The sequence below is a fragment of the Gobius niger genome (assembly GCF_951799975.1).
Source record: "Gobius niger genome assembly, chromosome: 3".
NCBI lineage: Eukaryota > Metazoa > Chordata > Actinopteri > Gobiiformes > Gobiidae > Gobius > Gobius niger.
The window spans coordinates 34,949,206-34,972,688 of record NC_136854.1 but is presented as its reverse complement, the minus strand read 5'-3'; the positions used below and the strand labels follow the sequence as shown (position 1 = coordinate 34,972,688).

Below are 23,483 nucleotides of genomic sequence, written 5' to 3'. Positions count from 1 at the left end.
TGGCACATTTCACAACTTGGAGGGTCACTTTTACAGAATGGCCAGAAAACGTCATCAAAATTGTTCCAAATGCTTTAAAGAGGCACAGTGTTTTTCCCGACAAATTTACAACAAACCAAAGGAGGACAAAGTTCAATGACTATAAAAAAAAAAGGGAATAGTGCTTCTAGGCTGTTGCTTTCCCTCGGGTCAGGGTTATGTATGTGATAAGGCTGGAACAAAATATCGGATCGGATTTGGATCGCAATACTTAGGTTGCAATACCAAGTATCGCAATACTTTCAATACTTGTGTTTGGAGGCATTTTTATCCTGCACTCCTTTGTTTTCCAGTAACAGCACTTTGTTGTTTATCTGCTGTAAGGCCAGACCAAATCTACTCAAACTTTAGATTTAATCTCTTAATTCAAGTAGATTTATGTCATCTCTTCCTTTAGATGATTCTTCTTTTAGGATTATGGCCTAAAAGGGTGCTCTGCTGAGACATTTTAAGGAATTGACAGTATTTTTCACATTTTTAGAGTACTTTAACAGGCATTTGAGGTCACAATATCTCTCAAAATCATCTCGAGGGCCAGAGTATAATGATGGAGGGCCGGTTTTGGCCCCTGGGCCTGACGTTGCCTACCCCTGCTGTAAGCTCTGCAGTCAGTACGCTTTGAGATTTGGAAATGCATAATTGCTAATCCTAAACCTGACCCTCACATGGCAGGTAACAGGTTAAGGAGGCTAAACTGGCTGGGATGTGGAAAATCAAGTTCACTTGAGGTAAAATATACAAAGGATTCAAAGTGCTTTTCTAATGTCCAATAGCAGTAATAATGAGTAAAATAAATCAAGATATGTAAATAGTGTAGTGTAATGTATCATAATGGGCAAGTCTTTCATTGGATCTTCTGGACAACACACAAGTGCCTTTAGCGGAAACAAAATGTATTGGGGAACACACATTGTAAATTACAGTAGCCACCAAGGCCGTGGGAACCCAGGGTGCTGAGGGCGCGACAGCACCCCCTGGTGGATAGTTTGAGAATTGCAGGCAATATAGAAAAAAAGCGTTTTGGGGGTAAATTTTGTCCCTCAGCACCCCCTAACAAAAATATCTTCCCATGACTCTGGTAGCCACTGTTGCAGCTCTCAAGTAACACAAAGTACCTCGACAAAATGTATTTGGCTTTCCAAGTCACCAGACAAAAAGTGGTCTAGGCTAAAACGTGACTTGAACAAGCTGCTAAAACAAGCCCTGACATTTTAGCAGCAAAAACACAACATTGGTCAAGAATGGTGCCTAAAGGAGCTTAATCCCGTCCAGAGCGGCAAAAGAAACAGTTTTAGAGACAATTCTGTAGGACTGTATCACCCGTGAACAATCTTTAAATAATGAGTTACAGTAATCATTGCACATTAAAGACGGTTCATTTTGGCAGATCCGATGTTATGAGTCCTTTTCTTCATACAGTGGAGCAGACAGTATGAACTCTTGCTTGTGTGTGCCGTCACAGTAAGGCGGGTTATTGGTGTATTTGCAGCCACACAAATACACTGTCATGTCTTTGTCAGGGAAAAATCGTAATGGAGAGAAACCGGGTGCTTTTAGCTTGTGGGCTCCGTCACAGAACGGCTGAAAAGAGGGAGAGGAGGAAAAGAATGGTTAGAATTGCAGGTAAAGGGAAGGCACTGGTTAGAGATGATTAAACCTCTTATCCCCCGGCTTAATTTTCTCCCGGTTCGGCTTTACCCAAATCTAAAAGCTTCTCGATTTGAGCTTACAGCCTATAGGCCAGTGTGATGCCTTGTTTGAAAGCTAAGACCTACAGATGAGATAGATAGATACTTTACTGATCTCACAGATGGAGAAAGGTGCTTTTTTAAAGGAACAGGCCACCGTTTTTACATATTGCATAATTATCATTTTATTTCTGTGAAGCAGCCATTTTGATGAAGACATGTTGGGCAGAAAAGTTATGTTTATTTGAATTTTTACGGTAATGACAGGAAGTGACATAGATAAAGTTAAAGGTCCACAGCAGTTGGACTCATTTCCCATTGACTTAGCATGGTTGGCACGGCAACAGTTTAAAGCATAGGTGTCAAACTCTGGCCCGCAATGTAATTATATTTGGCCCGCGAGGCTATACCAAATGACTACTCGAGCTGGCCCACCGGTATTATACTTTTTTTTTTTTTCAGATTTTGCATATCTGGACTATTGAGTTATATATTGTATAGTAATAAGTGTTGCTTGTTTCATATTCAATGTTAAAGCAAATCTTGTGTGGGTCCATATTAAAAGGATCATTTGTTCAATGGTGGCCCGCGACTTTGTTCAAGTTTTACATTTTGGCCCACTGTGTATTTGAGTTTGACACCCCTGGTTTAAAGGAACAGGCCACCGTTCTTCCATACTGAGATATGTTCTTGCCTGAGCTTAGACGAGTGGATGCGTACCCATCTGGTCTTTGTGCGTGCGCTCAGTCACGCAAAAAGTCCAAAGATGTTGTTAGTATTTGGCCTCTCCCAGTATATTCCTATGGCTCCAAACGGGGTGAAGTTAGAAGCGACCAAGCTCTTTCACAAGCACACACAAAGACCAGACAGGTACCAATCAACTCGTCTAAGCTCAGGTAAGAACATATCTCAGTATGGAAAAACGGTGGCCTGTTCCTTTAAAAAGCGCTGTAATTCTCTCCCTCATGGCTTTCTTGTTGATTTTTGTTGCCTTTTCAACATTCTTAAGCCATGTTGTTGCCGCTTTGTTATTGTTGCTTTTCCAGCATGTTTTTATGGCTCATTTTGCTGTATTTGTGTCATGTTTTCGTCACTTTTTCATCTCTTTTTTGTCACGTTTTTGTCCCTCTTTTTTTGCTTTAAGATTTGGGTAAAGCCAAACTGGAGACAATGCGCCAGGTTCATGTGGGGGTTAAGAGGTTAAAAAAGCAGACTTTGGTATTGCATCTGTAGACAAACTAAAAATGGCTTAGCTTCTGAGATCACAAAAAGATCAACCATTCTCAAGGTGGTGCGACTAAAGAATAGAGTTCGGGAAATTCCAGTTACCATGGAGATCCGCCATCTTTGCAGCTGTTAGCATACATTTCCATTGACTAACATTAGCTAATATCGGCATAAAAAGTGGAGAAAATAGCTGTGGAACAACTCCGTTAGCTGCTGAGTTACTGCCGGTAGATACATCCAACTCACTGTGGCGTTCAAGTGTTTTTTAATGCGAACAATAACTCCAGTATTTTAACTTTTAAAATCTCCATTAGTTTACAATCGCTGCTATTCCCATAATGCTTAGCGATATGACATCACATTCCCGAACTCTATACCCCAAGAAACAGAGTAATATATAATAACATTTCTATGACACTAGCTCAGTGGGTAAAGCAGTCATTTTTAGGTCTAGCTATTTGTCAGTTTATCCTGTTGTGTCCTTGGGCAAAACACTTCACCCACCTTGCCTCTGTTTGTGTGCGTGAGTTTGTGTGATGGCGGAGGAGCATGTAGACAAAGAAGTATCACGAGTAAATCCACACTGAGTGAACAGAAATGCACCACATCGTGAAGCAAGGTCAAGTGCTGTGACTAACGACGCCTTTATTATCGTTTACCTGTTTCTTGCTGTATCCACACGTGCACCACGAATGACGCTTTCCACCAACAACATCCACTTTGAAAGGTTTCTTACACGGGATCACGGGCTCTGAGGGGACAGTGCACAGCTGTGAAGATAAGGAACACACAAATCAATGTATGAGATGATTGCATTACTCAACAACATCCTGTAGGGGGCGTTAATGTTGTTTTGTGATTTGTTATTATGGCCAATTACCAAATAACAAAGCAAGGAGCTAATAGCAACAACATTTTATCATCCAACGTGGACACTGAATAGAAAAACGAGCTATAAGATGATTCCCGTTGATAAGTTAGGACCGTACCAAGGTGGCGCTGGCTTTGTTTACATCCAGGCGGTGAAATGTAGGTCAGTAAACCAACCCCCGTAAAACAAACACGAGCTTTATTTACCTTAAAGACCGGCGTTGTTCGAGTCCAAGGTCGTTTGAAAGTGACACTCGTCCATAATAAGTGGTCTAATTTGGTCAAAGACTGCATGTTTGGAGTTTGGAGGTGACAGATCGGCTGCGGTCGCGTGCGTGGAAAACACTTCCTGGATCAGGTGACGGCCGACGAACCAATCACGATCGAGAGTTCTGTGGCCAATTGTTTTCTTTTTCTGTTATTTATTTTGTAAATAGGAAGTACATCTTGATCTTATATGCACCATATCAGTAGCAGTAAGCCCTTAAATAGCTGGGCGAATTCAGGGGAAAGAAAAAGACATGACCAAAAATAAAATACTAGTCTCAACTTTAGAGTCTCAACTGTTTTCCTTTCTCCTATTTTCTCTTATTTTCCCTTCATATTACTCAGAAAGAGATTTTTTTTATCTCTAGCTTTTCCTTCATATTACCCAAAAACAACAAAACAGATTTTCACACCTTTTTCCTTATTAATATGACTAAGATTTTGTAAGATTGCTAAGATTTTAATTTTATGTTCTTTTGTTAGTGAATACCCCACCATAAATAAGTCCATCCATCCATTTTCTTCTGCTTTATCCGGGGCCAGGTCGTGGGGCAGCAGTCTCAGCAGATCCCCAGATTTCCCAATCCACGCACACCTCCTCCAGCTGTTCTGGGGGGACCCCAAGGCGACACCAGGCCACCTCCGAGACATAGTCCCACCAGCGTGTCCTGGGTCTTGCCCGAGGCCTTGTCCCAATAGGACATGCCAGGAACACCTCTCGAGGGAAGTGACCAGGAGGCATCCGGAACAGATGCCCGAGCCACCTCAGCTGCTCCTTTCGACGTGAAGGAGCAGCGACTCTACTCCGAGCTCCTCCCGGGTAACTGAGCTCCTCACCCGATCTCGAAGGGTGCGCCCAGCCACCCTGCGAAGGAAGGTAATTTCGGCCGCTTGTATCCGCGATCTTGTCCTTTCAATCATTACCCAAATCTCATGACCATAGGTGAGAGTGGGAACGTAGAACGATCCGTAAATAGATACGTTTATTCCAAGAAAAAATGCAATAAATTCTAGCACCCTAGTTATAATATACACCGTATCCGCTTGAATGTAACTGCTATACCGTTTTTCTACCTCTATTTCTTTCTCCCCTTTCCACCATGTGCACCTACACCAAATAACGAATTTCTAATAATATAATTAAAAACAAAACAAACAAAACTCCTATAGAAAATGCTAAAAAATAAATGCATGATTAAATAGTAAACAAAAACAACCACAAAAAAGAAATAAAACTTTGTATGGTGGTTAGATTTCCATTGTCTCTAGCATTGAGAGGTCCTTGATTTCTTTCATTTTGTTCTGTAACCTCGCTGTTGCTTTTTCCATATTCAACATGTCCAATGTGCCTCTGTAATATGAAATCTGATGACAAGAAGGATAATTGTTATGATCAACAACAATAACTATTAACTATAGTAATAACTATTAATATTTATTAACATGTTGTCAAAATGATGTGAAATGCAGCTAAAACCTCCTTGTTTGCCAGTGTTGCAAATAAGTCTGCTGACGTATGTTGAAAATTGTAACTACATTAGGATGAAAGTTAACTCACAAACATGTACAGGTATGTAGTTGTGTTTTGAAACTGATACAGAATACTCAGGAAGGATTGTTTATCTGATGTAAATGTAAAAGTAATGTCTAACTGTAACATCATGAAATGCAAATGTAATTTACATGAACAAGGGGTAAGCACTTATAAGCTTCTTGCTTCTGTCGACTCCCTTTGAGCTTCCATAAACTGTATGATTTTGAAATGTTGAGAAAAAAATGTTAACTGCTCAAATAAACTAAACTACTACTACTAAACTAATACAATATGTCTTTCATTCTGTCCCACAGCTAGAAGGTTACTGTAGCAACAAAACCAATAAACTGTGAAATGACCTACATGACAAACAAGGTAATTTAAAAAACAGCGTTTATATGTTTATATGCCATACAAAAATATCACACAGAAATTAAATGTATAGGCCACACAATCTGATGAGTTCTTCCTTACATACATCTTGTACATTCAGTTTTTCAATTCAATTCAAAATGTTAGCACGGATGCAACTATAATCCTGAGAATGAATAAATTAAAGGTGAAATGAACAACCCTCAGAATGTGCAGTATCTTAAGTCAGTTCCCATATTTACACTGGGTTCAGAAAGTATTTACACCCCTTTATTTACTTCTACAATATTATGTTAAAGTTTGATTGCTCCAGGAAATGCCACAATGATTATACAGTGCAAATAACAATAACACAGTAATAAAAGTTTTGAATATTGTGTTTGTAAGTTTGTAGCAGCAGACCTTGTGTTTTTGTTAGTACCGGCAAAGGTGCTTCTTGTTGTCAGCAAATATAAAACCTGCCCACTCACGACAATACCGCAACAGGCAATACTGCATTTGGTCCACCAACGGATTTGAGCCAGAAAGTATCAGCTTGAGTCTTTCAAAATGGACCATCATGAGACTGGGAAGTCAGATCTCGGGACAGACCAGTTCTCTGAGGCACCTAGACGCCATTTTGGGAACCACTGTGTACTCCCAAGCTTACATATCTAAATACTTACACCTTTTCCCCCCAAACCTTATACATTTCTATATTCTTTTTTATTTTTGTTACTGATCAAAGGAGGTCTGAAAACTTTCTGAAGTCACTGTACAGTATGATAAGCCTACACTACAGTACATGATATAATAATAGGTAGTAAAGTTCTCCAGCACAAACACATGAACGATTATAAGTGCTTCAGTTTAAATGGCTTTTTTCATAGGAAGGCGTGTTTTGGTTACGCTGCACAGATGTCTAAAACAATCCTCTATTTCTTGAACACACCTTTAACATAGTTCGCTACGTCCTTGAAAATGACCTTAAAGTGGGAGCCGTCACAATAAGGCCCGTTTCTTGTTTGCTTACAGGCACAAAGGGAGACGGTTTGATCCTTCTCAGGAGTGAAGCGCAGAGGCTCAATGCTCGGTGCTTTGGCTTTGTGAGCTCCATCGCAGAAAGGCTGAAAAACAACAGAAGACATTTGGATTATTGTTATAGTTATCGAGTAGCTTAGTAAAACACTATGGTGAGTATGTAAATGGTGGCTTTGTGTGAGGTGTGCATCATGTTTATCCCCTGTCTGGGTTTTCTCCAGGTGCCCTGTTTCGCCCCATCAGCCCGAAAAACATGCATCAAAATAGCTCTTTTTTTAGGTACTATACGGAGTTTAAAATGTCTATGTCCTAAGGTGTAGAATGAGTCCAGACCTCCTCACCACAACTGCCTCTGAAATCCTGCACTGTCACACAAAAAGTTGTTACTTCGGGTCCGAATTGCCGTCATGCACAAGCTTAATATAGAAGCTGCAGTTACACGTATGACCTGAGGTGGCAGTAGTGAGTATAAAATGGCCAACTTGCATCTAGCCCCTTTAAAGCTGCATTATGCAACTTTTTATGTAAAAACAACAACAAAACTTTATATTTGTATGTATTTGACCTTGTAGTGACCCAGCGGCTGTATGAGTGGTCAGCATGGCACCTTTATTTTTGATCACAGTGGCCTATAAGACGCTCCAGGATTTTGTAGGTTTTCTGGGTAGAGGGTCCATCAGCAGTGAAAACCTTCCAAACAATTGATCCTGGAGCGTTGTAGAGACCACTGTGATCAAAAGTAAAGGTGACATGCTGACCACTCATACAGCCACTAGGTCACTATAAAGACAAATACATACAAATATCAACTTTTTTTTTCTCACATAAAAAGTTGCATAAAAAGCACCTTTAACACTCAAAAACGCTTAACATTGCATCATTCATTGACTCCATACTTGGTGGCGGTTAGCAACTATTGTAGCCGCAGCTGCCCTGGGGTAGACTGACGGAAGCGAGAAAATCAGTCTGTGCCATCGACCCTTCGACCACCACCAACCACTCACTCACACACTCACACACACAACATTCACCCACGCTGACTATTACCTAAATTACTACTATGGACAATGGAATGAATGGTTGGATGGGTGAATACTCAGGAATGATTTATGATTTATGTTGGTACATCCTTTATTTCCTATTGTGTTTAATAAAACACAAATGGTCTCCCATCTAAGTACCAACCAGGCTGGGATTGGGCAGAGTAAAGGCGGTTTCACCAGATCTAAAGGTCGACTCGCGAACTACACCAAGTAGGACAACGATAAGTAGTTCTCAACCAACTCTCAAAACCTCTGACTTAAAGTAGGACAAAACAAGAATGCATTAAATTGCAAAAAGTACATTTAATTTAGCCACAAGGGGTCACTGCTCGCAGGATAATGTGAGGGCAACAGTAATAAAAGAAATGGGTTTCACTGTAGTGTAGCCATAAGCACTCTCTCTTCCTGTAGCAAAAACATGTACAACAGCAGGCCAGCTCTACCAAGAACAAGATTTTGAAATCTCTGTGGAACTAATTACAGTTGAAATAAAATACATGTTTTAATTGTAATTGTTAATTAATTAATGTTAATCAATCACAGAGGTTTGTGCAGCCTCAAGACCTGCCTTTAACGCATCATGATGAACCACAAGTAAAAATATCTAAAAATTATAAAAGGATTTAGCTGTTAGATACAGTTATACTGCACAATATTGAAAAAGAAAAACAGAGGTTTGATTCAAGTATTTGTCATTGGTTGATCAAAAATTTTGATTTCTCCGCAGTCCGCAGCCAATTTTGTCAAAGATCACTGGAAATGAAACACTTTCTGAGCCCTGAACCAGCCGTTGAGAAGCACTGACCCCAAGACTTGTAAACCTGATAAATATTGCGGCAGGTAAATACAACTTTTAACTAAGTTGGACTATCTGAGATGGAGCCAAAGGAAGAAATATTTGGTCTAGTTCTCTTATCTTTACGACTACAAGTACAAATGTTACAATCCAGAGAACACGGTACATGTCTGCCAACAAGCCGCCTCACAAACGCCAAGTGTCAGGCCTGGAGGAATGTAAACAGCAGTGAATGGACTCTAAATGACTTCCATCCTACGCTTTGGCCCCTCTCAGGCCTCTGAAACCCGACCCGGTCCAGTTGATTACAAACCTGTTTCTTGCTATGTCCACATGCACACCAGGCGTAGCGTTTCCCAGCTTTCAACTTCACTCTGTAGGGTAAACGGGCGGCGGCAATCACTTCAGTGGACTGTGGACGGTGCTGCACCTACAAACAAAACACACAGCACATTTGCTACTAATCCTTTAAAGTTATTTCCAAATCATTTTCAGTAAATAAAATCAGGCCATGGCAAATCTCATAATATAATATAACTGCTTTGGGGTTATATGTAACTTGCATTTTCTGAGCTTGACAATTTAATCACTTTGTCTGAGGATAATACTTCATTGGTTGAGATGAAGCTAAATTAAGAGGGGGATATGGAGAGTTTGGCTACATCTTGTGGCCAAAGCATGTACTACAACCCACAACAGTGTAGGCCAGGAGTAGGCAGGTTTATGTGATGGAGGGACGATTTCCATCATTGCCAAAACACCAAGGGCCGAACCTCACTATTGAATCCCAAAGTAAAGAATTAAAGACCAAAGTACTATTTGTCGATGTTGTGCATTATATAGTATGACGTAATGGGATGTTCTGCCAGCATTTTTTTTTAAAGACTGTATTTTCTACATTTTAAGTCGAGCCAGTGGGTAAGTTGAACCACCCAGTACATTTTGAAAATACATTTGTTTTATTGTGTAACTGTGATATAAACCTCCCAGATAAAAAAAACAAAAAAAACAATTGTCCGTAAATAATCCCACTATATTTTTTAGAAACAATATTGCATTGTCTGCAGATGGTGCGTATGAAACAAGAAATATATATTATGATTTTTCTTTGCATAAAATTGCTCATGGGAAACACTAAAATGTAAAAAATACGAATTTATGACGTCAATTTCACCTTTAAATCTGATAGTTCAACTTACCCCAAGACCTGGTTCAACTTCCCCTGCTCATGAGGCAAAAGGAGACACACTTTTTATACGTCTTAAAGGAACAGGCACCGTTTTTCATACTGAGATATGTTCTTACCTGAGCTTAGACGAGTTGATGTGTACCTGTCTGGTCTTTGTGCGTGTGCTCAGTCATGAAAAATGACCAAAGATGTTGTTAGCATTTGGCCTCTCCCTGTATATTCCTATAGCTCCAAACGGGGGTGAAGTTGGAAGCGACCACGCTCTTCCACGAAGACCAAACAGGTACACATCAACTCGTCTAAGCTCAGGTAAGAACATATCTCAGTATGGAAAAACGGTGCCTGTTCCTTTAAAAAACATACATAGGCAATTTTGTAATCCCAAAATGTATGTAAATAGTAAAATGTTGTATTTACATTATACTGTTTACACAAGCAAAAGGTGGCTCATCTCAGCCAAATGTCCCATACTTTAGCAGGTACTTAATCTCTTATTTGTGTAATAATATTTATCAAATTGTGGGGGCCAGAGGTTCTATGATGGAGGGCCGGATATGGCCCCCAGGCCTGACGTTGCCTACCTCTGGTGTAGGCTAAAGTAAACATTAAAAAAAACAAACACAAGAGAGTAAAAAAATATATAAAATATATATATATGTATATATATGCAAGTTTCTCCCTAACACTCTGTTTAAAGGCGTTTATTCTGTTTTAGTATAAGACAATAATAACAGGTGTCAAACCATAATATGCAGCTCTGTGAGATCTTACATTGGATAGATGTAATGTTCACACAGTTGTGTGCTATACAATGAACTCCAGTCTCTCTTGGACAGGTGCGGTCACAGAACGGTGTGAAGGGTCAGTCAGAAGGTGTGTTTGGGCGTGTTTATAGTTTGCAGATACAGATATAGAAACAGAGAAATTCGAGCATGTTCCGAATTTGGAACATCTATCATGGATTAAAACAAACATCAAACATATACGTTATTAGTTAAAGATATAGTTAAAGATAATAATGGTTTCCTTAAATTGTGAGTCTGACCGTGGAGGAGGAAGCAGGCAGAAACAGCTGAGGTCTGAAGGTTTGGAGACATCCTCTCCGCAGCGCCGCGATAAAACACCCCGCGTTCATTTGGGTCCGTTTGATTTGACAGTTTAAGGAGTAAGATTCTCGAGATAAAAAGAGCAACAAAGGTGGAAATCCCGAACACAGACGTCTCACAGCGTTGAACTTGCACGAGCAACGACGCAACTTGTCCCAACATGGCCCCCCCTGCTTACGTCACAGCGCGTGATTGGCCACTGAGTCCCAAGCCCCGCCCACAGAGGTTCGGCCGCTCATAGGAGTCTGGAGTAAAGACTGGTCTGGAACAGTTTTGGATTTGTGTTTGGAGTTTGGATCAGTTACCAGAGCTCCAATTACACATAATTATATCAACTAAAATCTTTCCTAAATCCTCACCCTCCAAAACAGTTCCCAAGATCCTTTATTCCAAAGAGTTGAGAGTTGAGGGAATGCTTTCCTTCAATCGAGTGTCAATCATAATGTCATTAATTATGTGGATAATGTGCGTTTACATGTTTTGATATTTGTCATCTACAGCACAGGGGCCTCCTGCTATGGAACAGTCGAGCAAACTTCATGAGGGTTAAATCCAAAAAGAATCACACAGAAAAATGCATTTATTAACAAAAAGATGTCTTATTCAAGCCTTTAATTTTTACACACAAAAATATCAAAATACTTTACAGGGATTTTAATTAATATTTGTCAAATTAGTTTTGATCAATTCTCTGAAAACAATACACTGTACAATGACAACGTGCTTGTCCTTTTAAATTCAGTGCTCATTTCTAGACTTTTCAGGGAACAATGCATTGAAAACTATGCATAGTTTTACTTGGTAATTAGCAGTACATTTGCGAGACTTAACTGCATTTCATGCAATTCATATCCCATTATTTAACTCGCTCTCCAACAAACCTTCGTTCAGGTGCTTATGTCTTAATACATAAAAAGATACACAGTACAACATTCAGAACATGGATTTTTCTTGGTCGCCCAACTTCAAAGCTTAAAAAAACAACAAGTATACAACTTTTATCAAACAAAATTGGAAAAGGGACTAAAATGATTTACATTTGGGCCCAAATGCCCCAGTGCAACACAAAGAAACGCTTCAGAGACCAGTGGCACTCGTCAGCCAAAGTCTAGGACCTGGTCCAGTCTGGACTCAAATAACACTTGATAAACTGCAGATCTTCATCTGGAGTCGTGTCAACAAGGTGGCTCATGTCTTTCATATAATTTACATCTGTCTTTGCTACAGTATTTATGACCAACAAATGAGCTGCTTTAGCCTACAATCACTATTTAACACAATCGGGCTTATTATGTCACATGTATGGGAAACTGAAAAAGTTACTATGGATTAAATGTTTTTGTGAGTGACCTACTGTTTGTTAGTAAAACTGTGATAGTGAAACTGGTGGATAAGCTTATTACAGACTATGATCCTGCAGTAAAAGTCAATATAAATAAAACGACCAGTCACTGCCCTCGCTCTGTTACAGCTAAACTAAGGATTATACATGTTATTATTACATCTCCTATGTCTGCAAAAGTTCCATTATGTCCTTGTTTCTCACTTCTCTGAAGCACAAACAACAAAAAGCATCTGAACACAAAGAAGTACGATAAAAAGATCTGACACTTTAGTTACCACTATAGTCACATTTTCTGCAGAAATTATCAATAACTATCAAAAGTAGAAACAGTTATAGAAGAGTCCTCCATGTCCCAAAGATAAAAACACTATGAAAGAAAGACAACAATAGGAGGCCTCTGGCCTCACCCTCTTCTCTGTATTTTACATTATTAAGGCATTGTCTATCCAGTATTGCTAAAAGAACAGCTATTTGGAGGACATTAAAAGTATGAAGTATGAAATGACATGAGATTTTTCGGGACAGAGTGCAAAATACTCATGATGAGAAACCATTCAGTCCCTAATGGCCCAGTGAGCACCAAGCACCTTTTTAAGGTGCATTTTCAATGGCTAATTTGCTTTGTTAGTATCTAACATGCAAAGTGCGAAATTTATCTTAAAGAAAATAATTAATTTTTAACTTAGTCCCCAAGCGTTTGGTTTTGTCTGCATAATCTCGATAGCAACTGGAAAGATAAAAAGTCTTATAAACTCTTGTGATCTATGGAATTAAACAGTTGATTGACTTCGAAATGTGCCATGTTTTCGACACATGGTTTGAATGCTATTTTTACACTCAGAGTAAATGCGTAAACAACTATTACAGTTTAAGTGGGTATCTCTATCCAGTGAAGGCTATTTTGGTAATGAATAGTCACAAATATGAACCACAGCTGTCTACAATGGAATATAATGTATCATAAAGGTAGAGAGTTCTGAGGTAATAACTATCTTCAGGTAAAAATGTCACTAACCACAAACATGAAAATAAAAGAACCTTCACATCTTCCAACATTGTGAGGCTGAAACTTAAACAAATATAGACACTACAAGGAGGCAAAATATTGAGGAAGACGGTAAGTGTTTGCAAGAGGCGGCAGAAAACTGTATACAGAGACCGGTTCCAGCCAAGAGCAAATCCGTGATCGGCCGGTGCTCGAGTCAGACCCAAAGAGTTCACACTTCGACCAAAAGCCAGGGGGCGCTATTGGCCGAGCTCACAATTTAGTGCAATTTAAAAAAGAGACCACTATTCATGCTCTCTGAAAGCTGCCTAAACAAGAAAACAAAACAAAAAAACCTATGAGAAGACCCTCAGATATAAGAACTAAACGTCACTAGATGAAAAGTCCATTTGTTGTACATTCATAGAGGCTGAAGAGACGAAAAAAGAGGACCTCATTTTAATCAAGCTGCTCGTGTGAAGAGTTGTCAGCCGTTTTTGTCTCCACCTTTTTCTCCTGGACCCTGAAAACACAAGATCAGAGTTTGTCGAATGTTTTATATATATATACCGTAAATACATAGGAAACAAAAATATGAACAAAAGAAAGAAAGAAAGAAAGAAAGAAAGAAATCCCCCCAATATCACAGCGCCTCTCTCCAACCAGAAAACAAGAAATATTAACTTTAAGAATAACAGATATAAAATAAATAAAGTTAGTCTGCAGTCGAGTAGAGTCAAAAAGGAGTTCATGTCAGTTTTTAAAGATGAAAACCATCAGCAAATTTCCATCAAATGATAAAAATATATAAAAATGAAGAGAAGGGACTAAATAAAACTCGACCCCTATTCAGAGGAATGAGGAACAAGTCCCTGAAGCTATGGGAAATACGCTATTTTTATAACAATGGAAGTTCCTAAACATCCAGGAGGTTAATTCAATCTTCGGACGTTAAAACAAAACAATTAGACTTGCATTTAAAGAAGCCAACATGTCACTCCTCATCTAGAGGATAGTCGTGTGGAGGATGCCCTGGACACCCACATGCTTTGACAAAATTGATGGTTTTAGTTTTCAAAAACTATGGACTAAAGAAATATAATCTTACTGCAGACCAGAAAGATACTACATTCAATCAGATATTACATTCAAAACCAGCCGGAGTAAGAGCCTGAGATCCCTAGACGGGGAGTGAAACCTCGGCTTCTTGTTTCAGTGTTAAATGTTAAGAGTATTTGCATAACACGCATCTAATTCAAATTCAAATTTGATCAAAAAAATATCAGCGACAATAGTCCAGATGGTAGAGCGGGTGATCCAATAACCAAGAGTCTGGCGGTCATTGTGTCCTTTGGGCAAGACACTTGACCTACCGCTTGAATGAATGTAGTGTGGGCGCAGATTGGCAGCCTCACTTACCACCACAGTGTGGAGTGAATGAATAAAGACTACAGTGTAGCGCTTTGAGAAACTTGTCAAAACAGATTTGGCTTATTACAAAGACTATGATAAAAAAAAGTAATTAAAGGGACTATACGGAGTTTAAAAATGTCAAAATGATGTATTTTCCTCCCCCTACATGTTCCAACAATGTCCTAATGTGTAGAATGAGCCCAGACCTGTTCACCACAACTGCCTCTAAAATCCTGCACTGTCACTCATAAAGGTGTTAATTAGGGTCCAAAGTCCCGTCATGCACAAGCTTAATATAGAAGCTGCAGTTACACGTATGACCTGAGGTGGCAGTAGTGAGTATAAATCAGCACTGCTGTACATCTCCACATCCCTTTTAAGTCGTGTTATCAGTCTGTAAGTGTGACCCACCCCAGTCTTGTGAAACACACTGTCCTGCAGCCCGAAGAGGCTGCCCCCATGTCCCGTCTGCAGAGGGGAGGCGGAGGACAGCAGGTTTGGAGACTGAGAGATGAGGGGGGAGTTCGGGTTGGAGGAGAGCGCTCCGGCCAGGCGCTGTAGCTCCCTTTGTCTCTGCTGCTGCAACATCTGGCACACCAGCACCTGCTGCTCCTGGGACAAAGAAAGACAGTGATGTGGGGGTGAGATTTTGAGAAAAACAAACGTATTCATTAATATTAATCATGTAAATCTTTTCACAAGTTCTTTTTAGTTAAAAAAAAAAAGTGAAAGGAAAACAGGAATGACAGTGATTTACATCTAAGAAGAACTTTCATCCTTTTATGCATTTCTTAATAACAGTGTCGGTGTTGCCCGTGACAGCAGTGGGCACTTTATTAGGGGCACATTTCAGAGGAAACTCATTTGAAAGACATTTTATTATGAGGTGTACACACGTGATTTGTGATTGAACACTGATTTTCACCGCAATGTGTCTCAGTTCCTTTGAGGCCTGGGAACTTAAAGTCTCTGTCACTTTCGGTTCCGGAGTTATCTGCCTTTTAACTGCATGAAATTGTCCGATAGCCGATAATGTAAACCTTATTATCGGTCTGATGTCGGTCAACATTATGTTTCTACTGTCTAGATACTGTCTAGATAATGACTAATGTGAGTCAGTGACCGTTAAGTGGTGATACAGAAAAGATTTTAAAGTCTACTAATTTGTAAAATAAAAGTGGTTGTAGATTGTTGTAATTGCCATAACCTTGTATGCATGGAATCTATGTAAACAGTAAATTAAGATATTTGAGAGTCTTGCTCTGATGAAACGTAACTGAGCCTCACTGTGAAAATCCTCCACTGTTTGAAAGGCGTAAATCACAGGTTACCCCTAAACCTATCAGTCTAGTTTCAGGACGTATAGGAGGTGGTTAAGTGTCATTACTGGTGTGAAGTTTTGAGACGTCAGGAACTGCTGAAGCTGCTGCTGTTGCTGCTGCTCCAGGAGGAGCTGCTTCTGCTGCTCAGACAGAAGACACGACCTGCAGCAGACACAAAGGCTGAGATTAATCATTCTGCAGAGAATTAGGTTACACAGTTTCACAAAAGACTCTTCGTCTGTATACTACATCTATTTAGTTTCTTTTCTTGATCTCATAGTTACCACTCTGTATTAAAATGCTTTTCTTCTCAAAACTCTAGGTTCATTTTAAATAGGAAATGCACTGATGTTTGATTGTTTGTTGAGCTCCACTGATTTCTCTCATATCAACAACAATAGTCCAACAAAAAACAAAAGATTCCCATATTAAAGTGCATGTGCTACATACGGGCTGGCGCTCTTGGGCATCTGAAAGCTCTGCGCCAGTGCTTGAGGGTTGAGCGGCGGAGGCTGAGGGCGCAGTGCTGGGAGAGTGGGCTGGGGGACGCTGTGGACCGGAGACTGAATGACGCCGTTTAAACTGCCCAGGACCCCGTTCATGTTGAGCTGCGGACTTCCCGTTAGAGAAGCCATGAGGCCGCCCACTGCAGGAAGACTACAGCCCCCGGACTGGTTCAGGGTCCCCAAACCGTCACTGAGACCACGGCTGAGACCGTTGAGGAGCGGCTGGCCGAAGGAGGCGGGGCTCGGCTGGGGCGGGGGCGTGCTATGGAAGGAGAGGGAGGAGCTACTGCGGGACGGACTGCCAGAGTGGAGCTCCTGCAGAGGATAGAGAAGAGCATACATTTAAATTACACATACATGTATTATTATTATATACCTAGTACAATATTAGATAACTCAATTGACTCTGTTCATAACTTCAAATCATAACAACGCCGCCCAAGAAGTGACTTCCTGTTTTGATCCAGCACGCCAAAATAAAAGCACACAGCTGGTCTCATTGATTAGTTCAGCGGGTACTTGCAGCATTACAAGAATATAAATAAACACACACATTTTAAGAGTTTTGTCTGTTAATAGTTAGGCAAAAAGAAAGTTGAACTAATGAACTGCTGAACTGCTGAATAAGATGGTGCTTTTATTTTGGCGTGCTGGATCGAAACAGGAAGTCACTTCTTGGGTGGCGTTGTTATGATTTGAAGCTATGCACATAGTCAATTAACTCGCTAACTTAACCAGTAACACTTTACAATTACTGTAGTACATCCTACACATCTATAGTGGTACATCAATGGTAACAATCATGGTACCTAAAATGGTAACTATGAAATACTATTTGCAGTTACCATTGTAGTTACCGGGCGGTATTGTAAAGTGTTGCTTTATTTGGTTCTCGTCTCTATAAGATTTGTATCTTTGTTACTTCCATCTGTTGTCCAGCATTTTCCCTTAGAGTCTTGCCCAAGGACACAGTAACACTGTGCTTCCTTCCGTCGACCCCAGGGCAGCAGTGGCTACACACCGAGTATGGATTAAACTAATGAAAATGATTCATTGTAAAATACTTTGTGACCTGGGTCTCTGCAATAAGAAATACAAATAAATTTCCCTTCCTGGAGATACATAAAAAGTTCCAAATCCTAAAACTGTGGCTGAAACCGTTTGTAGAAATAAACCAGGTCTAATCCAGTACTTTTTTTTTTTGCAGCTGGGAAAAAGACTGAAGTACTACAGTACATTGAAGTCCTACTATAGACACATGTTCAAAAATATCAACAGTTTCTATAGTTTTCTCACCTCGGAAGAGGTAACAAACGAGGTGTCATTCAGGAAGCAGCTTTTTGACAGAGGGCTCTTATTGGAGCTGAGAGCGTCTGATGAGAACAGAGAAGCACGCACACAGTAAAAGGTACAATTCAGCACACATTGTATTTGATACACAGGCATGCTGTCGGTTTCAGGCCAAGGGAATAATAAAGAGTGCAAAGCAAAGTAGGTCAATTTGTGATATTGGTTGAGAGCAAGGTGGTGTTTTCAAGCTAAGTGCTCTTAAAATGTCTTGCATTTGAGCAAAAACATCTTAGTTACTCGAGCAAACATTTAATGTTAAACTTAAAATGTAAAAAAGATACAATACAGAGGTCTAAATCAGATGACAACATGAATACCACATAAACTTGACTGTAGACAGCTGCTCTCACTCACACAGCACAAAAATGATTTCAAGTACAAAAACTATGACTAGAAACATTTGTTAAATTCTGTAATCATCTTTGATCCAATGCTTGGAGTTGAAAACATATATTTTAAATAATATACTGTATATTGGTCAATTTAGCTGAAGAAAAAAGTCAAATTTATTAGCAACGAATGCAATATGTCTATGTGATGGCAGCACACATTAATAATTGACAGTGAGTGTGAGAGGGCGACCTCACATGAACTCTACTATATCTGTCTGAGGACGTGACACGAGCGGTTTTCCGCGGCGCGTGGTCTGACCTTGTGAGGCGCACAGGAAGCCGATGGGGGCAGAGCAGTGCAGAGAGCCCGGGGCAGTGCTGTGGGCCTGTGGAGGGAAGGGCACGGCCAGCTCTGTGTTCAGCAGCTGCAGGCGCTCTCTTTTGGCCGACAGGCTGAGGATCTGGTCCTGGAGATGCTGGTTCTCCTGCTGCAGCGAGTGGAGCGACTGCAGCATCTCCACAACTGCACCAAACAAAACAGAGGCGCAACAGTTAAAGCATGTGGCCCTGGTTTACAAACACAGTGGGATTGTCTGGTTTACCTTGAAAATAGGGGTGTAGCGATAGATCAATGTAATGTGTAGTGAAAATCTATCATTATTGCCAGAAATGTAATGGTTTATATCGTGATCTACTATACTTGCACATTTTCTACCTTTTGTGAGGTGTTTATGTCTGCAGACCAGGGTGGTTTGTTTAAGTATGTGCAGAACATAGACTGCTCAGCGCGGGTTAACTAAAGCTCGTTCATATTAGCAATTTGTCTGGGTTTTTGGAGCCAGCTCCTGTAGGGTATTTTCACGAATGTCACAAATCTGGTTCAGACCCGGATGTGCCGCCATGCTGGAGACACAGCTCACGCCAATTAACGAGACGGATGATCAATTTTGGACAAAAACACAAGGTTTCGCGATAAACCCTCGAGATCAGACCCCAAAACTTCTCACACAGTTGACCAGTTGTACAACGGAAGACTGAATGCAAAGAACTTGTACTTTTGGGAATGTTAACTTTGTTTGGCATTGATTGATAACCATCTGCAGGTAAGTAATCAATCAATCAATCAAAACTTTATTTATAAAGCGCTTTTCATACAAAGTTGTAACACAAAGTGCTTTACAGATTAAAAGCAGTTCCCGCCCACCCAACCACCCACTCTTCCAAACAGACAACAACACTGCTCACCCCACCCCCTCCCCATAGCCACATACACACACGCAGGCACACACACACAGCCACACGCACACACACAGCCACACACACACACACGCAGCCACACACACACACATACACGATGAAATAATGGACGTAATGCTGAGTCTGGGTACAGATGAACCAGGTAAGGAAATGCCATCAGAGGAGCCGTCTGCACCAGGAGCGGTACATCAGCTACAGCCACAGGGCACCACCACCGGACACCCAGCGGAGGTGCAGCAGAAGCACCACACCTCCATCCGGGCACCCAGAGGACAGTGCCCACACAGCCACAGCCGACCACCGCTCCCGGGGCAGAGGGCTCCCTCAGAGGAAACACTGGAAATTCTAAAAATGCAAAAATGCAATATACAAATATATACATAAAATAAATAAAAATAATAATAATAATAAATTAAATAAAATAAACATATATATAAAACTAACTAAAAACTAGTATAATAAGATAATTATAAACATAAATGATAATAAAAATAACTGAATAAATAAGTAAGTAGAAATCAGCTAAAAGCTAAGCTAAAAAGGTGGGTCTTGAGCCTGCTCTTAAAAACATGAACGTTCTCTGCAGCCCTGAGCTCCTCCGGCAGGTCATTCCAGAGGCGAGGGCCGTAATACTGGAAAGACGCCTCGCCATAAGTCTTTTTGTTGACTTTAGGAATAACAAGGAGACCTCTGCCAGAGGAGCGAAGGGGCCGTGAAGGTTCATAAGGTAAAAGCAGTTCTGAGAGATAAGAAGGACCAAGACCATTAAGACATTTAAAAACCATTAAAAGAACTTTAAAATCGATCCTGAAACACACGGATGATGATCGCCGTTTGTCACTTGCTTTGTACCAGACATCGTACATGTAACAAGACTGTGGTTGTAGTTCTTTGCTTCTGTTTCTGTTCATTTCTGTTAATTAAATGCATTTAACATGCATGTAACATTTCACACAGTGCTTTGTAAGTGTGGTCCGTGTTAAAACAGCCGCTTTATACTGTAACGTTTTCTTTCGCTAACAAGGCAAATCAAAATATGATGTTGTTAAATGTATCATTGATAATGTGTAAAGTCCACACGGGTACATTGTGTATATGTGTGCATGCTGTATTCCAAGGCTCTCGTACTGTGTACTTGCAATATGTTCTTCTTTTCAATATGTACCATTGTTGTAATATACATTTTTATTGTAATGATTCAGGGTGGGCGTTTAAAAGCTTTTGCTTCGGCCCACTCCTTCTGAGCAGAATTTCAACTGCTCAAATAAAAAAAAGAAAACCCCAACGTTTTATTAACAAACTGAAGTTCCAAACGGAGGCCAGCTTGTTCAGTGGCGATCTGCAAACTTGCCTCCTGTAAGTGAATCCATTTTCTCATCAATATTAGGTATGTGGTCATGTTAGAATTAACCTTGCTAATTGAAAATGTGATGTAAAATTTTTACACATAGGCTTAACCCTGTTAATTACTGTAAATGTAAAATCCACATATTAGCTACAAAATAAGCTGTGCAAATTTGGATGTTTGGATGTTTTCCTTCCAAATTCTAATTGAGACTCGCAACCCATAAACTTCTCCTTTATTTAGATGATTGTTCTGTCTGCTCTCCCTCATTATGCTCTTCTCTGGGTTAACGTAATACGGCAAAGTAGTTTCTCATTTATTGTGACAGCCGAGAACGCGACACTAATAAACCGTTTTGCTCTTTCAAACTTCACGGTACTGTTGGTTGTGATAGATAAGTATATGGGTGAGTATCGCCAACATGTCCGACATCGGAAAAGTGACGTCACGGGCATACGCACAATATCGGGTGAACAATGAAACTAAAAGTAGTGAAAACACAAAATAGGGTGATGAGGTGCATATTAAGACAAACATGTGGAGATAAGAATGACAAACCTGTGCACAATAATGATTTAAAGAGTCAAAGAACTTTAAATGGAAAGTCCATTATAGCTTTCGGAGCCTGTTTCAATTCCTAATACAAGGCTTTCCGCAGCTATAGCCACAGTACGTCCATGTTTTTCACAGTCTACGGTGCAGAACCTTGTGTTTTTTCATAAGATGTGAAATCTGAATGCTTTATATCAATTTTAGACCTCTCTATCATGCTGTATCGTTATCGTAACAAACAATGAATTATTCATGAATCATAAATACTGCGTCATGAAAAAAAGAATCACAGATATAGAGTTTAAGCAGATGAGATTCCTGCAACAGCACAGCAACAGACGCCAGATAAGTGTCAACTTTGAGCTTTACCACTCTGTCAGGATGTTGAGTGTTCTGTTTAGGATGAAAATAATGTGCATATACCGCTCTATACCACAACCTGAAAACAACTAAGCTTTCGCTGAACAGAATCACAAAATTATGTCATTGAACAGCTTCTTCTTATTGTCTGCCCTAGACACACTTCAGAACCAGAAAGGTTTGCAACCCGACCATCGCCGCCTCCTACAAAGAGCCCGACCAACACAGACATCAGCTGCATTTCACGCCATGTTTCTTTTTTAACATGGCGTGAAATGCAAAATTAAAGACATAATGGAATCATGACAGAACCAAGTCTAGAAACCGGAGCTAAAAATAAGAAACATGTTCAGACTTCAGACTTCAGCTGCACCAATGTTTGCCCAAAGGCACTTATGGCTACTCCCTTTTATGGACTGCCAGATCCAGCCATTCGCCAAAGCAGGTTAAACAAAGACAGGATAACTCGAACTACTTTGAATTTCCTGTCACATACTGAAAGTGTCACTATAGCTTTTCCATAATCACATTAAGTATTAAGAAAAAAGGTAAGAACATGCAATAAAGTTTGTTTTCTATCTCTGATGGGCCTATTTTATGAACTCCAAAAAGAGAACCGCATGTAAAGGTTAGAAGATTAATTGAACGGCATAATATTTTCACTCAGCTTGATCCTTCCATCCGTCATAGTAGCTTGTGTTGAGTAGAAACAGGAAGTGGGCGAAGCGTGTCACAGAGTTACAAGCAGCTCCAGTGACCGTCTGTCTCTCTCTCTGTCTGTCTCCCACAGGTGTTTTTAGTTACTGCTGGGGCCCGAGCAGGGGTTAACCTAGACCAGAGCCGCAGTGGTCACCAAAACCTGTCTGACGACTAAATAACACTGTATGCTGGTGCTCCCACGAATGCGGTCAACACACTATTTATTCGGCATTACTTAACTAGAATTTCTTTGGACAAATACATTTCAAATTCGATCTTGTTTATCATTCGCATTTAAAGTCGTTTCATTTACCAGTGGCACGTGCAAAAGTGGATAAACAAGAGAGTCATTCTTTAGCCACGCAGCATCCTCTCAATTACCTATCAGCCATTACAACTGGTAAACTAGCTACAACATGCCCACAGATAGCTCTATTCTATTCCTTGGCGTCGCTACTTAGCACCTGTCTTGATAAATGACCCACGAAAAGCACAATAGCAAAAGTACCTGCATTGTACCTAATGTGTCTTGCAAGTTCGACCAGAAAAATAAGAGAATGCAGCAAAAGCCGAGCTGTGTGTGCATTTCAGAACAACAGCATAATTTACGTCCCTGTCATTTCCCCCCCAATGGATTCGTAGTGTCCCATAGTGTACTTAAAAAAATCTCCCCACAATCTAACAATACATACTTAACAATAGATGCTCATTATAAAAAGCTCATGACAAGTCTCAGCTTTGCATGCGCCTAAACGCCTAAACGTAGCCACTTCTCATTTATTTTATTGAATTTGTGCAGAGCAGTGGGTCCAGTGTGGCCAGTATTAGATCTGCACCCCCCCCTGTACCTCTCTCTCATCTGCAAA

At 40.2% G+C, this 23,483-nt stretch overlaps 3 protein-coding genes across 4 annotated transcripts in view; all 3 read right to left on the bottom strand.

Annotated features, from left to right (window-relative positions):
* Positions 1-1,424: 1,424 nt before the first annotated feature.
* Positions 1,425-4,173, bottom strand: LOC306960922 (uncharacterized protein). The gene is made up of 3 exons (XM_079553529.1): positions 4,032-4,173; positions 3,614-3,724; positions 1,425-1,620 (listed from the first exon to the last, which is right to left on the bottom strand). Exons 1-3 carry the CDS (start codon positions 4,116-4,118, stop codon positions 1,435-1,437), a joined length of 384 nt encoding a protein of 127 aa, XP_079409655.1. The 5' UTR covers positions 4,119-4,173; the 3' UTR covers positions 1,425-1,434.
* Positions 4,174-6,712: 2,539 nt separating this feature from the next.
* LOC306960907 (CDGSH iron-sulfur domain-containing protein 3, mitochondrial-like) lies at positions 6,713-11,333 on the bottom strand. Its single transcript, XM_079553514.1, has 3 exons — positions 11,091-11,333; positions 9,170-9,286; positions 6,713-7,103 (listed from the first exon to the last, which is right to left on the bottom strand). The coding sequence occupies exons 1-3, from the start codon at positions 11,178-11,180 to the stop codon at positions 6,912-6,914; spliced, it is 399 nt and encodes a 132-aa protein (XP_079409640.1). The 5' UTR covers positions 11,181-11,333; the 3' UTR covers positions 6,713-6,911.
* Positions 11,334-11,761: 428 nt separating this feature from the next.
* The window catches only part of LOC306960770 (protein AF-17-like), a 44,089-nt gene continuing 32,367 nt past the window's right edge, over positions 11,762-23,483 (bottom strand). For both annotated transcript variants that reach the window (XM_079553298.1, XM_079553299.1), the window contains 6 exons: positions 18,724-18,927; positions 18,019-18,095; positions 16,667-17,037; positions 16,282-16,378; positions 15,306-15,506; positions 11,762-14,004 (listed from right to left, as the gene is read on the bottom strand). In XM_079553298.1, coding sequence (XP_079409424.1) covers positions 13,969-14,004; positions 15,306-15,506; positions 16,282-16,378; positions 16,667-17,037; positions 18,019-18,095; positions 18,724-18,927 — 986 coding nt within the window. In that variant the 3' untranslated portion in view covers positions 11,762-13,968. The remainder of the gene's footprint in view (positions 14,005-15,305; positions 15,507-16,281; positions 16,379-16,666; positions 17,038-18,018; positions 18,096-18,723; positions 18,928-23,483) is intronic.

Coding starts and splice junctions, on each gene's coding strand:
- LOC306960922 (XM_079553529.1), bottom strand. CDS start 4,118: ATGCAGTCTTTGACCAAATTAGACCACTTATTATGGACGAGTGTCACT. Junction 3,725..4,031: donor GAACAACGCCGGTCTTTAAG/GTAAATAAAGCT, acceptor TTATCTTCACAG/CTGTGCACTGTCCCCTCAGA. Junction 1,621..3,613: donor GTGGATACAGCAAGAAACAG/GTAAACGATAAT, acceptor CCCTCTTTTCAG/CCGTTCTGTGACGGAGCCCA.
- LOC306960907 (XM_079553514.1), bottom strand. CDS start 11,180: ATGAACGCGGGGTGTTTTATCGCGGCGCTGCGGAGAGGATGTCTCCAA. Junction 9,287..11,090: donor TGCCTGCTTCCTCCTCCACG/GTCAGACTCACA, acceptor TTTTGTTTGTAG/GTGCAGCACCGTCCACAGTC. Junction 7,104..9,169: donor GTGGACATAGCAAGAAACAG/GTTTGTAATCAA, acceptor GTTGTTTTTCAG/CCTTTCTGCGATGGAGCTCA.